The sequence below is a fragment of the Bombus impatiens genome, unplaced genomic scaffold (assembly GCF_000188095.3).
Source record: "Bombus impatiens unplaced genomic scaffold, BIMP_2.2 scf_0852, whole genome shotgun sequence".
Lineage (NCBI taxonomy): Eukaryota > Metazoa > Arthropoda > Insecta > Hymenoptera > Apidae > Bombus > Bombus impatiens.
The window spans coordinates 151055-168156 of NT_177271.1; the positions used below are offsets into that span (position 1 = coordinate 151055).

The 17102-nt window shown below is 27.6% G+C and overlaps 3 protein-coding genes across 6 annotated transcripts in view; 1 reads left to right on the plus strand and 2 right to left on the minus strand.

The window, feature by feature from the left end:
- LOC100745065 overlaps positions 1 to 8406 on the minus strand; it is a 12424-nt gene extending 4018 nt beyond the window's left edge. Inside the window, exons 1-10 of one of the 2 annotated variants that reach the window (XM_012390710.3) lie at positions 7938 to 8406; positions 5802 to 5899; positions 5118 to 5264; positions 4911 to 5030; positions 4559 to 4709; positions 4294 to 4423; positions 3963 to 4116; positions 3664 to 3852; positions 3464 to 3583; positions 62 to 3369 (exon numbers count right to left, since the gene is read on the minus strand). In XM_012390710.3, the coding sequence (XP_012246133.1) occupies positions 62 to 3369; positions 3464 to 3583; positions 3664 to 3852; positions 3963 to 4116; positions 4294 to 4423; positions 4559 to 4709; positions 4911 to 5030; positions 5118 to 5264; positions 5802 to 5899; positions 7938 to 8229 (4709 nt within the window). In that variant the 5' untranslated portion in view covers positions 8230 to 8406. Of the gene's footprint in view, positions 1 to 16; positions 3370 to 3463; positions 3584 to 3663; positions 3853 to 3962; positions 4117 to 4293; positions 4424 to 4558; positions 4710 to 4910; positions 5031 to 5117; positions 5265 to 5801; positions 5900 to 7937 lie in introns of both variants that reach the window. The other variant, XM_024370615.2, reaches the window with a different exon arrangement.
- Positions 8407 to 8446: 40 nt separating this feature from the next.
- LOC100745311 (thioredoxin domain-containing protein 9) lies at positions 8447 to 9996 on the plus strand. Of its 2 annotated transcripts, none has more exons than XM_003492792.2 (4): positions 8447 to 8725; positions 8948 to 9126; positions 9326 to 9527; positions 9633 to 9996. In XM_003492792.2, the coding sequence occupies exons 2-4, from the start codon at positions 8950 to 8952 to the stop codon at positions 9899 to 9901; spliced, it is 648 nt and encodes a 215-aa protein (XP_003492840.1). In that variant the 5' UTR covers positions 8447 to 8725; positions 8948 to 8949; the 3' UTR covers positions 9902 to 9996. The 2 variants fall into 2 exon arrangements, with proteins under 2 accessions (XP_003492840.1, XP_012246172.1); XM_012390749.3 differs by having other exon boundaries at positions 8618 to 8756.
- Positions 9997 to 13675: 3679 nt separating this feature from the next.
- On the minus strand, positions 13676 to 16959 carry LOC100745432 (polycomb protein Scm). 2 transcript variants are annotated; one of them, XM_024370619.2, is made up of 8 exons: positions 16583 to 16959; positions 16130 to 16420; positions 15817 to 16049; positions 15192 to 15759; positions 14925 to 15107; positions 14268 to 14840; positions 14055 to 14209; positions 13676 to 13932 (listed from the first exon to the last, which is right to left on the minus strand). In XM_024370619.2, the coding sequence occupies exons 1-8, from the start codon at positions 16608 to 16610 to the stop codon at positions 13798 to 13800; spliced, it is 2166 nt and encodes a 721-aa protein (XP_024226387.1). In that variant the 5' UTR covers positions 16611 to 16959; the 3' UTR covers positions 13676 to 13797. The 2 variants fall into 2 exon arrangements, with proteins under 2 accessions (XP_024226387.1, XP_003492841.1); XM_003492793.4 differs by having other exon boundaries at positions 14925 to 15113; positions 16583 to 16953.
- Positions 16960 to 17102: the final 143 nt, after the last annotated feature.

Here is a 17102-nt window from a genome sequence, read left to right on the forward strand (position 1 = left end):
TATATATTATATATATATAGATTTATAATTTTCATCAATTGTGATAGCTTAATTTACTCACCTGTTTGCACGAATTACTGATGAAGGCTCAGCAATATTAGTATTCTGATCAGAAATAATGTCAACTGTTGTATTGCCCCTTGTGTTCACTACAGCTGTTGAACATATAGTTGTGGCAACTGCACATTTAATTGTATTTAAGTATTGTTGAGTCGTATCATTTATATCATCTGAATTTGTGCATTTTAAATGTTGAGCAATATTTGATCCAAAGTTACTGAGCATATGAATATTCTCTGGTGAGTTACTGCTTACATCATCATTGTCTTTCAAATAAGATGCATCTTCTTTTGAATGGACAATAGGATCAGCTATTACAGGTACTGAAGAATATTCGGAAACAGTTCCAAAAGCCTCGTTTTCTTTGACTTTCTGTTTTTTGTAAAAACTTATACTTTCTTCGGCATTATCCTCCAGTGAAGAATTTTTATCGATTTTTAACGCCTCATTGTTGTTATAAATATTTTCTGGCTTTTCAGTTATAGCATTCATTGATGAGTGAGATATCTGAGATAGATCACAAAATAAAGTCTTTACTTTAACGATATTCGGCCAATTATTAGTTGTAATATCTAATGAAAGCTTTTTGATCGGAGTTTCATCAATAGAGATATCTGCTACATGATGTATAAGATTTCTAAGAATTAACACATTGAAGTTTGTCATAGAAGAGTACATTCTTGGTATGGGCATAACAATATTCATATCCTTGAACATATGATCCATAATATTTTTCACAATAGAACTATTAATTTTCATTTCAATTATATTACTTATTTCAATATATTTGTTATGTTTTATAACAAATGGCTCTACCACTTCTTGCTTTATTGGTGTATTTACATCTCTATAAAGTACTGAAGTACATGAATGTACACTATCATCGCTAAATTCGGAGTTAGTATCTTTACATGTACAATTTATTTTTGATATCTTTGCTTCTGGTATGTTATTTACAATTGCGCTTTTCCAATTCGTACTATTATTTACACGATATACATTTATTCCTTCTACGTCATTGCTGGTTGGCATATTATGAACATTTATAAAGACATTTCTATCACTATTACTGTCAATACTATACATTGTGGTAACTTCATTATTTAAACAATTCGTTTCTACATTTATCTTCAACGTATTATAACATTCAAGTGGTTTATTATTTACATTACAGACACATTTTTGATTACATACAAAACATGCTGTATTACTTCCTGTACTATTTACATTAAAAGCAGAATTATTTCCAACATTATCTTTTGTACTTATATTTAATATTACTAAATTGTGCATTCTGTCAGACGTATGTACAGTATGCATATCATTGCTTACATCATACATCATACTACACGACAAAGATTTGCTATCACTAGTAAAATTAATACTGTCTGTTAAAGTTTCATTATTTGTTTCTTTTATTAGTATAGGATCTACTTTATCTAGTATTCCTGCTATATTTCGTTTCTGTACAACTGCTTTTAAAGCAGAATATTCAGGTATACCTATTAATTTAGGTACAGGTACAATCGTGTTACTATTTGAAACATGCATTAATAAATTATTATTCACAATTTTAGAACAAGTATCAATAATATTCGAAACAATGCAATCTGCAGCTAATACTACATCTTTGTTAGTAACACCAGGAGGAAATTTTGATTGTATATTTTCAGATAATAATTGATTATCTAAAGTAGGAGTGGACTTTCGTCCTTCTAAATAGACATGTAAGTTTTTGCTTTCCTTACTATGTTCAACAGATTTTTTTTCTGTATCGACTGAATCATTTTCACTATCTTTCTTGAGTAAAAGATCTACTTCTTTGGAACAAGGCTTATTACTTTGTCCAGGAGCATTTATATTACCTTCGAATCTAAACGATGGGATCATATTCGCTAAACTTTGTAAACTTGGCAATTGAGAAACATTGAAAAATTTTGATTTACTCTTTAGCGATACCGAGGACTCTTCCGTTTCACGATTATAAATCCTATCTCTCTTATCTTTTATGTAATAATGGAATTTATCTCCAAGAGTCATCATGCTGTTTATGCTACCTTGAAACGTATTTTTACTTTTCAACTGATTAATAGGAGTGGAATCAGAAAAAAAACAACTAGAATGTTGAAACAGCGAAAGTAATTTTCCTAAATTAGAAGTACTTTTTTGTATTGGATCGTGTTTCGTTTGCGACTGCAATTCTACACTTTCGTTTGTACGAGTATTTGTTACTTTATCCGTTGCATCGTAACCTTTCTTACAAATTATTGATTTATCACTTATTGTATTATAAGGCGGACTTTTTCCGTTCCTATCTGTAGGTGTAAACGTTTTTACATCTTCTGTATTTTCGTTAGAACGATTTTCTACACTCTCGATATCTGTCATCGTTGAAACATCTTCCAATCGATTCGAAATAATTTGATTGTCTGGCACATCATCTTTCTTGCGTTCTAGACTAATAGAACTTATATTATCATCAGGCTGAGTTTCAACCTTTGTCTTAACAAAAGATTTATTTGTATTTAATTCTTCTACAGGATATCCAAGTATCGTCGGTGCATACGTTTTTTCTACCACATTTAAAGCTAGATGAGACAAGTCGTTTGAAATACTTCGAAAACTTTCAATGGTTTGATTATTCTTTTCTGATTCAGATGCGAGTACGGTATTCAGATCATCTAAATCAGTAGATTCTTTAATATTAACTTTCGAACTTAAATCAGTCGATTCTGCAATATTAACTTTTGGATTTAAACCAACCATGATATCAGCCTCGGTCGTAGTAATAACAGGTTTAGATAAAGATACAGTATTTGCTGATTCAACAACTGAAACACGAAATCTAGATGACCCACTTGCAGAAGTGACAAAGGTAGGTGATGATCCAAGGGATGGAAGAACAGATGATGACGATGGTACTGAGGATTCTGTAGTACGTAACGTTTCTGGAACTCGGGACACCACAAACCGACTTCGCGAGGGACTTAATATTGGACTGGCTATGGGTGAAGAGGCGGGACTAGGGGCTGGAGAACGAAGACGACCTCCATTAATACGTTTCGGTTCGAGCATCGATCGTCCAGGCTCATCTTTTTGTATTGAAATCATGGGTGATAAAGAACATGGTAATGTTTGACAAGTAAGCGAAATTTTACGAGTGGTTGCACTACAGAATCTGCTATGATATGAATTATCAAAACCTTCGCTATTTTCTTCTAATATACGACTTTTCTCGTTTTCCAAACAACAGCTTCGAATTTCAGCTACAAGCTGCGTGTACTGAAGCAAGGTCTCGTTTAAATTATCCTATTATTAACATAAAAAAACAAATAATGTTTAAAACAATATAATATTTTTAAATATTTTTCCAGTGAAAAATGACACTAATTTGTTCACTTACCACTTTTATATCAGGTTTATCATCTAAATCTATTTTAGTAATATTTTTATTCTTTTTCATAGCAGAACTGAGAGCCTTCATTCCAGTCAAATGTATTCTATTATTTCTTAAATCTATCCTCTAAAACAGTAAAACAGACATAAGTTGAATACAAAATGATTTTATATCCTTTTTTATATTCTAAAGTTTATGATATTTACTTGCAATGCATGGTTTATTTCAATGATTTCAGATAATGTAACAATTCCATCACATGTAAGCTCAGTTGATTGTATTCCCAATTGTAATAGAACATGGTTCTTTTTCAATGCATCTTTTATAATCAATAACAACTCATCAGACAACATATTTTTTCCAATATTTAGTGTCTCTAACGTCTTAGACAATGCCTATATAAACAGCATTAATATAATACAAGTGCATATAAATACATAAAGCAATAACTATAAGTGTATAGTTCATACATGCGTAACTATAATGATAAAATAAAATTACATACTATAATACGTGCGAAATAGGGAGATGATTTTTTTGTCAGTTGGTTATTCCATAATACTAATATGCTTAAACCTTTACCATCTTTGTCCTCGTTTATTTGATTGATGAGACCTTCTAGGATATCACGTACACCATCATCTTGAATGACATTATTACTAAAAGAACATTTTACTTCAGAATAATTTTCAATATATATTGTAAAATATGTAAATTAGTTTTTTATTAGAAAGATTCATTAAAAATATATGTAATCATAATTAAAAGACAAATGCTATAGAATTATACATCTTATTGTTTTGTTTTATTATCCATTACCTCTGTTTGTTACGTACCTAATATCAAGTAGCTGTATATGATTATTTAATCTAAGAAGAGAACCAAGCTGTATTGCATCATATAAATTCAGCCCATTGTCAGCTAAGTAAAGTTCTCTTATTCCAGTGTTCATTTTTAATGCTGCAACTGTTAAAAGCACTATGTTACTGTAACATTATCAGAAACTTATTTCATCAATTTTATTTGAGTAAATTGTAACTACTTAAAAATAAATTAATTAAAAAAGCATGAAACTAACAAACTGTATTGCATAATAAATACCTAGTGTGACGATAGATCTTCCTGAAAGTCCACAATTTTCTAATTTAAGCACATGTAGATGACAGACTAATCTTAATGCACGACTCAAGATATTCATGTATTGTTCATTAAGGATTACATCCTTAGCTTCAAGATGTTCTAAGCATTGGGTCTAAACAAATAATGATTCCATTAATTATGTATTAATCAACATAAAACTTAATTTTAAACACTCATATATTTAGTGTCATTTCTAATTTTTCCGTTATTCATAGTCATTCTATACACGATAATCAATGAAATAATAAAGATAATATTTGAAACTAATAACCATATAAATCTTTTCAAATGAAATGTACCATATTATATATACCTTTCTTATCATATTTGCACATGCTTGCCAACCATAAATTCCAATGCCTTGATTAGACGAAATGTTCAAGTGCTTTGCAGATTCATAATATTCTAACATATCAAATAATATCACAGAACTCTATAATATAAAAATGACAAATGATATCAAATATCATTTCAAAAGAAATTACTATTTTTGATCAAATTTTTTAATTAATAGAAATACCTCATCATCCAAAGATGTAGCTTCTAAATTAACTTTATTAAATCGAACTCTTTTGAAAATTTCCTCCAATGGTTCCGCATGATTAATATCCAATGTCTGTCCTTTTAAATCTAACTCTTCACTTCTCAATTCCAATGTATCTAAATTCTGCACAGTAATCATTATTATCGATACTAAATATCAAATAAAAATATATGATACATGTATTTTCATGATATGTATAAACTATATTCATAGTTATGTTTAAAATAATTTTTTATATATTTGAAGTATTTAAATATTATTTTGAAACACAAAGTAAAATATGATGCAGATATCTAATCTTAAGTATTTTGAGCTTGAATTTAATATAATAAAAATCTTTCTTCTATATATGTATATATTTTTATATTTATATATTTATTTAAATAGATATTGTGTAAATATAATTTTATATTCCTGCTTTTTATGTTCTCTCCATTTCTTTTATTTGTGTTTCAATATTTTATAACTTAAATATATACATTTGCGCATATACTTGTTATATCCGTAACTATTAGTTTGAATATTAGTTATAAAACTACAAATAATTAATAATTAGCATGATTAGATATGTAATCAATATGTATTTAATATTAGATGCTTTGATATTTTTTTTGATCCACCAATATTGCATACAAATATTTGGAAAAGATGCACTTTTACCTTAAGCTGATTTATAACAATCTCCAGAGGATCTGAATTGTGTTTTAAACAGGATTCCTTGTATGATGAGATTACATCTTCACAATTCACATTTTCAGCTGTGAACAATTAATCAACATATTTTTAAAATATAAAAAATTAAAAGTTCAACATATTAAGATATGTATGACTAACAGATGATGCTGGAGGATTCTGTCGATTATATAAGATGCAACATAATACATTTGTTCTTGTATGTTATTCATAAGAACATTTTTTCATTACTTTCAAATACTGAATACGCCTCATGTAATAGGTCTCACATATTATATTCTATTCATGATCAAACCTATTTGACAAAATGTTACTAACAACACATATTATAAACATAACTCTGAGCTTCAGTTTATTACTTGCATTTCATAATTACAATGTTTTTAACACGTTCGCTGCGGCGTTCATTGGTGACTCACCAAACTTTTCATTTGTAGCAATGACTTGATCATTAACTAGTGTCTATATTTCCATTGAATGTTCACCTCTCTATCACAACAAAGCAAGTTGATAAATTTGACCCTAGAAGCAGAGGATCAAGTAGAAATCAACTCTCCATCTTTTTCTTGAAAGTACAGCCAAATATTTACTTTAACATGAATGTAAGACATATATCAAAAATCAAATACTGTTTTTCTGTAGAATATAATTGTTTTTATTAAAAAAATTAACTTCCATTTCATATGCATTATTCCACAGAGAACGTATTAATACAATGATGTAAACTAAATGCAACTGCATAAAAATGACAGATATACTAAAATACTCTCACATACCATAGTTTCACATTATTTCATTAAAAAAGAATTTATTTAATTCTCATATAATGTTTTTAAACAGTCAAATGTGTACTTGAATAAAATTGGTATAAATTCGAGAATATAACAAATTCTTTATTATATAAGACAATTTTATAATATACATTGTTCTATTTAAAATAATCTAATTTACAAATTACAATTAAAACAATACGGTTTAAAAGTAATTTACAGGTTAATTATATATTGTACATACTTCAATATTGCATCAAACTTATAATTAGTATATGGTTCACATTGTGAAATCTTAAACGTTCTGTATTTGGCATGACCTATAAAAAAACCTAATGGCTTAGTGCACTACAACTATATAAGTAAATAATTACAAAAATGATATTAACAAATGATGTAACTTATCATTTTATATTTAAGATTATAGCCATTATGTTATGATTGCTAATAACATCTTTAAAATAAAATTTAAAGAAGTTATTTTATCAATTTATAATTTATAAATTACAATTCAAATTCAGATTATAGTTTTTAATTAATCATACTATTTTGTTATTATAGAAAAGTATTATTAAATAAATACAGTTTCTATATAACTAAACATATATTCTTATTAATAAGTGCCAAAATAATATAATTAAACATATAAAATAAATTAAACTAGCTTAATACCTTTTAATATACTTTTAGATTATATGCCTTTGAAAATATTTGTGATTTTATTAAATTTTAAAAGTTCTAGTGCTTCTCTAAAGAATAATTAACATATTAGATTAAACTTAAATTAAGTAACTTTATGAAATATGGATATTTTTCTATAGTTAATTGGTAAATAATTCAAATGTCCATGTAATTAATTTAATGATAAATAAAGTACAGATTCTCGAATTATATAGTATAAGATATAGATCTCTATAAGTCACAAATTTCTCTAATTACGTTAATATACATTTCACATAGAGTTTTTACAAACATTTATATATAAACATCTTTTAACAATAATCAAATTTAATGCTTAAATTATTACTAAGAATATACAGTTTTTTGAATTATTAATATTTATTAATCAATACAAGTATAAAGTACAAATCTCTGTAACTCACAACTAAGTAAACAAACATCATACATACATTTGTTAGAAACATTTATATTTACGTATCTATAAAGTTAACTTAACGACGATTAAAATATTATCGTAGATAAATGGATTCTTGTGAATCATTAATATTTATTAATTAATACAATTACAGAGCATAGACCTTTAAGAGCCAGCAATATAAAATGAACAAATGAATGTAAGGATGAGATGTAAGATAAAAATATTTATCCTCACCGAATTTCCATGGATTGGCCGGTTCCAGGCATCCCGTAATCAAGTGATTGTCATTTGTTGGGAAATTCACACGTCGAGGAAGCTTTTTTTTGCTCAATGCCAAGGAGCTTCGCAATTTTCTACCATCGATCAAAATATAAGGCGACAATGGGACATTGCTTGTACCAAATCTCGACCTTCTCGTCGTGTGCGATATCGTTCTCGGAGGAAGTTCCTCAGGATCGACCTCATCTTTCAAGGTCGTAAGCGAATTCTCGCTGATCTGCGAAACTGAATTCGCTCCTTCGCTCATATTCAACAAATTTCTAACATATTTTCTCGAACGGAATTTACTTCACTATAAACACGCACACACGCATTCACATGCACATCGCACAATATGTCAACGCGGCTATTTCGTAGAATTGTTAACGTCGATATCGAAGCAAACATCAGTTACTCGTATGTTACATCCGCCATCTTTATTACTGTCAGGCAAGTCGACAACTGTAAAACTCAACACCTAAGTTGGTATCACTGCGCTGGTATAATTAATGTATTCAATATTTTTTAAATCTTCGTTTAATTGTTTTTGTAAGACATTTTTGATGCCATATAAAGTTTACTTAAAATATATCTTTATAAAAAATGACCGATCTATAAATTTATGGTTTATCAAATTTGTACTTTTCTTGCCTTATATGGTATCAAGTAAATTATAAAAGCAACAAGGATAGACGTATTTTCTATCGCATAAACAATTTGACAGAAACGTAGATTCCTTATATGGTCAAACCGAAACCGCATAAGTAAGAAAAACTTTATTTGCTAAAATTTAAAGTACAGTAAAAATAAAATATTCTACAATATCAATTATCCACATAGTATCAATTATCCACATATTAAAAAGTATCTATTTGTTCAAATATGAAATAAAAGCTGTTTATCTTTTCTCACATTGCAATATAAAATTACATATTAAGTTTGTATAATATAACCTAAAAATTTCTCAGAATTTTATTTTTAAGTAGAAATGGAGACTATTTTGCAACAAAAAATAATAGAAGCAACTCACTGCGTTGAAAAACAATTAGACACAGAGATAGAAAAGTTGGAAAATCTGGATATTAGTGATTTTGAAAAGTTGCGTGAACAACGTTTAAAGAAGCTAAAGTTGCTTCAACAACAAAAGCAGAATTGGTTGGCACTGGTAGTGTAACTTTTACTATTTTATTATTATATAGTATTTTAATCTCTGAATAATGTTGTCCTTCTGCAATCAATGTAATCTTTTTATCACAAAAAAAAGATAAACTAGTTAATCAGTTTATAGTATTTAATTCACTACTTAATAATCCATTTTTATATACAATTAAAATTGTTAATTCAACGTTTATGACTATTTTTAGGGTCATGGAGAATATTCAGAATTATATGATGAAAAAGAATTCTTTGAAATTTCAAAAAAATCTCAAAACATTGTTTGCCTGTTTTGTAAAGACGATTCTCCAAGATGTAAAATAGTAGATCATCATTTCAAAATTCTTGCAAAAAAGCATATAGAAGCAAAGTTTTGTAAGTTAAATGTAGTACGATGTCCATTTTTAACTGGTAAGTTAATTATTGTCCATATTTTCTACATTTCTTTAGTGTATTCTCTTAAACTTTGCTTAAATCTAAAAATTTGTAATATTAATCTATATTATACATTTACAGAACGTTTAAGGATCAAAATTATTCCCACAATTGCTCTCATTGTTAATGGTAAAACTAATGATTACATTGTGGGATTTACTGATTTAGGAAATCGTGATGATTTTTCAACTGAAATATTAGAATATAGAATTTCCCTTTCTGGAGCAATAACATTTGAAGAGAACTTGTCATCAGAAAATAATAAAAAACCATGGTTATCACAAGTTTCAAAACCTAAAACTATCAAAGGACCTAATGGTTTAAATTCTGATGATTCGGATGAAGATTAAAAATAATTCATAATTTTTAACGACTCATTAGCTAATATTTATGAGCTTTTACCTGTATGTAAAATTTAATTAATAAAAATTAATAATCGTTAAACGAGTAAAGACAATTTTAATATACAAAATAGCTATATTATATAAGATATTTAAATATTATTTTATTTATAATAAATATTGTTATATATAAAATAAATCTTTTAATGTAAAACATTTCTAAGAAATAAACATTTTAAATATTTTTTTATAAATAAAGTTGCTTATAACTTTAAATTGCTTACTTAAATTTGCTTACTAGTATATATTATATAATTCTGTCCAAATCTATTATAATATGATAAAAAAAATCATTTAAAAAAATTTAATTTTTTCATATTCTTATTCAAAACAAAGTAACTCCTAAAGTCAAAAGATAATTTGTATTATATGTAATTACAGTAATTACATATTATTCATAAATAGCTTGAAGTTAAAAATCTATGTGTAAAAAATAAAAATTCATATTTTAAGAAATATTAGAAAATATCTTTTTATTAATCAGTTGTGACCACTCAAACAAATTTCAAATTATTTATCATTTACAACAGTTTTCAGAAAATCTTAAACATTATTTATTAATTTAATAATTCAAATTTGTTCAATATTTCAAAGAATGTTCTATTCATTTTCAAATTTTATGTCACATATACATCGACATGATAATAAATTTAATTCAATTATTTTTTAAATCATTTTTATTTTTTGCAAAACTATTAATAAAATAAATCTAAACATATCTTCTTTCTAAATCATTTAAACCTATCAAAAGTAAAAAATAAGAAAGTATAATATTTTGATGTTAAAGATAAAATAAATGCTTTCTAGGAACAATCATATAAGAAGTATATCAAAATATGAAATTATATCAATTTATAACTAAGCTTAAACAAAGATATACTAGAATGACTAATAAATGTTTAATTATGTCAAAATTGTATTAAAACAAGTATTAGATTAAAATATATACGTATACTTTTCCAAAATATGTTACAAGTATTTACAAGTAAATTTCACAGAAATGAAGGAAAAGCACAATATATTTTTAACACAGTTTTATTTTCTCACGTGAGCATCACTGACAAAGAGGTGTTATGAGAAGTTTATTATATGAAAATACTTAAAATTCAGATATAAATCAACTTCAAAGAAATAGTTGAGTAGACAAACATAATTATATTTTTAATTAAACAATTCATTATATAATTTTTATTATGATATAATGTCTAAAATATCTTTGCTATTCAGAATATCTAATGGTGCAATTACAAAATCTTTCTAAAATTATAACTTTAAAAAAGTAATAATATATAAAAATGGCAATAGTTTTAAAATTATAATGATGTTAATCTTATGTTACAAAAAGGTAAGGCATGGAATTGTAACATCATTGAAAGTAACTATGAAATTCATTTATGATCCAACTCCATTTAGTTATCATTTATCAAACCTAATTTGATTAATCACTCATGAAAGAATAACTTTTATGTTACTTTACAATAGATTGTGATATTTCTCATAGCCATTTTATTATTACTAATATCATACTTTTTATATTGAATTAAATTTAATTAGGAATATATATTCATATCATTATTACTTATATACATATGTCTTGTATTTATGTATAAGAAATTTATATAATTTAAAATTCATAATATGTTAAATGTAAATTAAAACTTTTCGAATATTCTATTTCTTACGTTTTTTACATGTTTAATAACTAATTTTTAATATTATAATTATGCAATGTATCACAGAGATAATTTTGCACACATTCAAATTTTTTATATGTACACATCGAAATGGAAATTATATTTATAAACCCTTTGCGGATGGGGTTGCTCGACGAGCGAGCGTCGCTGTGGACGAGAGGTATTGGCGCGCGCAGTGGAGAAAATGTACACGTTGAATGTTTGCGTTATTCATTGTCGAGGCTTGTATTATTTTCATCAATATTTAGTTCAACATCATTGTCACTATTACTAGAAATATTGAAACGTCTGAGCCGATTCCTTGCTAAACGGAGTTCGTTCCACTGCCTGAAGCACTATCGTCGTTTTCTATCTTGTCAGATTCAAAATAATGCTCGTCATCACTACTATCGCTATCGAACATGTTCTTTCTGGATATTTTAGGCATCGTGTATAAGGTATTATAAAAAATAAATCATTATAAATCATAAATCATATAAAAAGCTTGCTGATTCATCTGGTAATGTCAATGAAAGATTGAAATTCGTTTTAACTCGACCATCATCCTACATCTCGAGTTTACGTTAAACGGAAGATAACATTTCTAAAGATCTATAATTTTCCTTCATTAAAAACATAATACTGTTTAGTTTATTATACCCACACATAAATACGCATTAGATTATCGCTCAGAAAAATAGACGTATGTCAGCCACTTCAAAATAAGTGTCCGGAACTGTGAACAGATTTTGGCGGCTACATACATGCCAACACGCGTCCGCAAAGGGTTAACATTATGCAATAAACATACTTTAACAAATTACTAAAAGAATTTTTTAAAATATTATAAATGAAAATAAGCAAATATATAATACTGTATCTGCAAAAAGAACTGTAAAAAGAATTACATAAATTACCTTATAATGCCCCTGCTTATGAATTATACGCTGTTCACACTTTTAGAAAACATTTTTATGAAATTACATTAATAAATATATTATGGATAGATAACATCTAGAAATCCTTTTTTACATAAAAGTAGAAGTATTGTTATTATAAAAAATATAAACATTTACGCATATATTTAAAGTATAAAAGCGTATGTTCTCTCTAAAACACATGTGACATGGCAATTCAACTTTATTTGAATTATATATTTAAAATTAGATTTGTTAAAAATGTGTTTTATTACATATATATTATTTCTATAAAAAAAGAAAAAAGAAATAACAACAGAGTGCCAAAAATATGTAAGAAAATGTGATTATGTTTTATCATAAACGATAGTCTGTGTTTTTAATTTTTTGATTTATATAGAAGATATAAAGTAGAACATATTGCCTTTCCATGTATAAAATGATACCTTATTATTTGTTTTAACAGTACATCATAAAACAGATAGTAACCACATATAAGAAGTAATTACATATAATCATTCTTAAATACGTGTTATGAAACAGAAAATAATTACACTTTGTACATGCGTTTCTTACGACTTATGTTCTTTTTTAACAAAAATGCACGAAAGTTTACTGTTACATTAACAAATAAGAAATATTTCATAGATAATTACATATAATTATGCTAATATTTATATAATATAACAAACTCAATTTATATCCAAGAAGAAATGCAAAAACAATCATTGTACTAAATATACTTCACACTGTTTTTGTCACAAAGAGTGTTCTCACTTAAGAAATTGAGATAACTTAGTAAAAGTTGTCTTTCCAAGAGAACATATAAAAATTGCAATAAAGTTTGGAAAAGGCAAACATATTGCAGGAATAACTTTCTTATTTAACCTGATTATTTAGCGTTTGGAGTTGAATCAACTAGTCTAATTAGATTCTAGAATTCTTCTATAGACATCTTTAACTTTGTTCTTTATCAAAAGGATTTTACATTCATATAATTAATATAACTTTACATATTTTTAAAGCAAGAAAAATATTTAAATACTAAAATAAAATTAAACTTTGATTCTTTTTTATTTAAAATCTATGTTAATCAATGAATGAATAGGTTTTGAAAAATTATACTCAATATATTCACATTATTTTAACAACTTATATATATTATTTTGTTCTCAATAATGAAAACAAACTTGACCAGCTAGTTTAAGTAATACGTCAATTTAACTCACTGTACATAGTTTGATGTTTGATAAAGTCATAGAAGTATATGCCTTCTACCTTTAATACGATTTACCAAATTGCATATTTTAAGTGCTGGTCCAAGTTTTAATCCCATATATTTCATCATCATGTCAGAATTTAAAAGTAACAAAGCTTTCCCGTCAATTTCCTGAAAATTTTCTTCGATTACTGATTTGAGCATGTACTATTTGATATATAAATGAATGTATTACTCACAGTAATAAATACTATTATAAAATAAATACAAAATAATATAAAGTGTTAACTTACATGTTTCCTGAATAAATCTGCATGCTGTCCTAATGCAGGATCAGTAACACCAATATAATGTATTACATCTTCAATAGTCCATTCTGCTGGTTCAATAGAAGGTGTACGATTTGTGGAAGTTTCAGATTGGGTAGTGGATGTTGCAGCTTCAAGCTCTGATTATAATAATAATATATCACTTATTTATCAATATTTTTAAATAAGAGAAATTACCTGGAACAGATTTTCGTGGTTGTTTTGCAGCTGTTGGTGAGGATAATGATGAATTGTTTATACTTTGTACAGAATTTTGTTGTGTTTGCTGCTGTGGGATAGTCGACGACAGGTTTTGCTGATTTGGAGACCACCTTCGTTTTTCTGTTGCAGTAGTACTATTAGTTGTAGCTGTAGCAGTATTAACTACTTCTTCGCTATTGGTGGATTGTGGTTGTTGAGTATTTGGACATTTGTTGCAGGGTTCTTTCCTTCTAAATAACATATGTTCACATGCACAAAGATCCTCAAGTTGTCGCCTAATGTATATATAAAAATCTTCTTCTTCCATAAATATAGGTAACCTAACAGAAGTAGGTTTACTCTCTAAAATTAAACTTATAGTTTCTCCTTCGCCACGTTTTAACAGACTCAACATCTGTCTTGGACTCATTGCTGCCATCAAGAAGGCTTGAAATATATCTCTTGTGACATTTAGTATAGGGCCCGTACCAAATTGTGCTGGCATTGCCTTTACTTTACGAGGATCAAAATAGGGACCACATGTGCAATTATGATTTACATAAATTGTAACTGTAACATAATAAAAGTATTGAACGACAAAAGAAAGTATAGATTCAATTACCAAGAGATAAATTTAAGAGAAATAGTATATACCATTCTCTAAAGAATGTGGTTTGGTATTAGCTGTACTAGTATCAGGTTCTGTGGCTGGCTGTGGTGGAGCACTTGAACCAGCAGGACTCACTAAAGCAACAGCTGGTTCTCCATTAGTGCCTCCACCAGACACTGCCATTACTGGTAAGATGTTACTTGTCCTAGACTTAAATCTATTAGGCCCTGTCGCTACAGATATTTATGTATATTACTTAATAAAAATATATACTTTAATGATATAAGTTAGGAAAATATTATAATTCTTACATTTCTGTCTAGGTGGTTGTAATGGATGACCACTTTTAAAACACCAACCAGCAGGGAAGATATCTCTAGAGTCAAAACGACACCAATAATCAAACGCTCCCCGCCAGCCATCAAATGTAATATGAATCATGTCTTCTTTAACTGCACCAACAGTTGCTGTGCAAATAAGTTGTGGATTCTTTTTATCTATGGCTTCCAATTTATGTCCAATTTCAAACATATTAGAACGCGGAGTTTTTGGCTCGCGTTTAAATACTTTTGCAGGTGCCATTTCAGCACCATTCAATGTTTTCAGAAGAAACATTGGCCAACTGGAAGCATTCATTCGGAAGCCCAATGGTGGTTGCAACATGCCACCAGATTTTTCGCAATGACCAATTGGATTAATTTCATTACTGTCAACTAAACGCCAAAAATCATTTTTATTATCTGAACCATCCAACCTAAGTCTAAGACGAGGACCGAGAACTCCAACTACAGTCGCGATACATGTTGATGTTAAATTACGAGGATCAAGAGCTTCTAATTTCATACCCATTTTGAATTCATTAGTTGATGGAATTTCATGCTAAAAGATAATTTCAATATTATAACGTATACTTTCCTTTTTTATGATTTAATGTACCTGTTTGAAACATTCTATAGGTGCAGCTTGGCTGTTTGTTTCTTTTAAGTAAAGATCCCAATCAAAAGTTTGATACGTTTCATACTGAAATGGACCAGTAGAAGTTGATGGGGAGTGAGATATATTTGTATGGCTTGTATTTGTAAATGATTGAGTTGTAGAAGGAATATTATTTCCACTTATTAATCCCGATGGTGCAAGAGATGGTGCAGGAGATGACTGGTCCCTATTATCTATTTTAAAAAAATGCAATTCTCATTAAAATATATTAATACATACTTCAACTTTTTTTAAACTTTTGTAAATTACTAACTTTTCTTTATATCTGTTTGTCCTTCCTTCTTTTGATGTTTATTTAAACAAAATGGAGAGCAAAAGTCTTTTGTAGGCCCATCCTTTTGCTCTAATCTCACTGGTGTACCTCTGATAACATTGTCGCATTGAACGCAAGCACCTCGTATATAAGCCTTGCGAAATTCTGATAAACAGGTTTCTGAGCAGAATTCTTTCTTTCCATGTTGCGTTGGAAGAACATATTTCAAAGGCTGCTTAGTTTCCCCGCACCATGTACAGGAATTTTTTGATTTTGGTGGTCTTCCAGGACCTATATTTTAAAGATATAATGTTTTAAATTAATCGTAACATAACATATATAATAATAGTTATCAATAATAAAAAAATTATTCATATCTACAATCGAAAATGATTGAGAAAAGAGAAAAATCTATAAAGTACAAGGTTACTTTGAACTCTAATATTTATATACCTCGCATTTTGGTTTGTGTAGACGACATAATTCTTCATAGAAAAACAGTATTTGATACTAAAACTTATTGCATAACATTACTACTTTAATTTAATAATTAAGGACATCTTTGCATCCATTAATAAAATAAATCTTGGAAGCACATCTAGTTTTAAACAGAAAAAAGTTGCACTTTTATTCTACTAGCAAATAGGTTACAGTCAAGCCTATCTACCACCCGATAGTTTCTCATACACCTTCACATAAATCAAAATTTAATCGGATTCTGTGATGATTATTTCGTTACAATCAAAATAATATATTCCGTATCAAAAGTTATTATGTCAAGCCGCCATATTGCTTTGATTTGGCCGCGCAATCCGTAGATAAAAAGGTAATAGAAAGGATTCATTACATGAATATCAATACCATAATTACACAAGCTATAATCTGTGCATATCATTAAAATTTTGTACCAATAAATAATAATAATTGTTTGAAACCTTTTTTACTAATTGAATAAAATGACAAACATTTTTTT

Excerpts from the sequence above, each read along its gene's own strand:
- LOC100745311 (XM_003492792.2), top strand. The coding sequence starts at position 8,950 with ATGGAGACTATTTTGCAACAAAAAATAATAGAAGCAACTCACTGCGTT. Across the intron at positions 9,127-9,325 it reads AGCAGAATTGGTTGGCACTG|GGTCATGGAGAATATTCAGA; the intron begins GTAGTGTAACTT and ends GACTATTTTTAG. Across the intron at positions 9,528-9,632 it reads ACGATGTCCATTTTTAACTG|AACGTTTAAGGATCAAAATT; the intron begins GTAAGTTAATTA and ends ATACATTTACAG.
- LOC100745432 (XM_003492793.4), bottom strand. The coding sequence starts at position 16,610 with ATGTCGTCTACACAAACCAAAATGCGAG. Across the intron at positions 16,421-16,582 it reads TACACAAACCAAAATGCGAG|GTCCTGGAAGACCACCAAAA; the intron begins GTATATAAATAT and ends TTTAAAATATAG. Across the intron at positions 13,933-14,054 it reads CAGATTTATTCAGGAAACAT|GAAATTGACGGGAAAGCTTT; the intron begins GTAAGTTAACAC and ends GAAAATTTTCAG.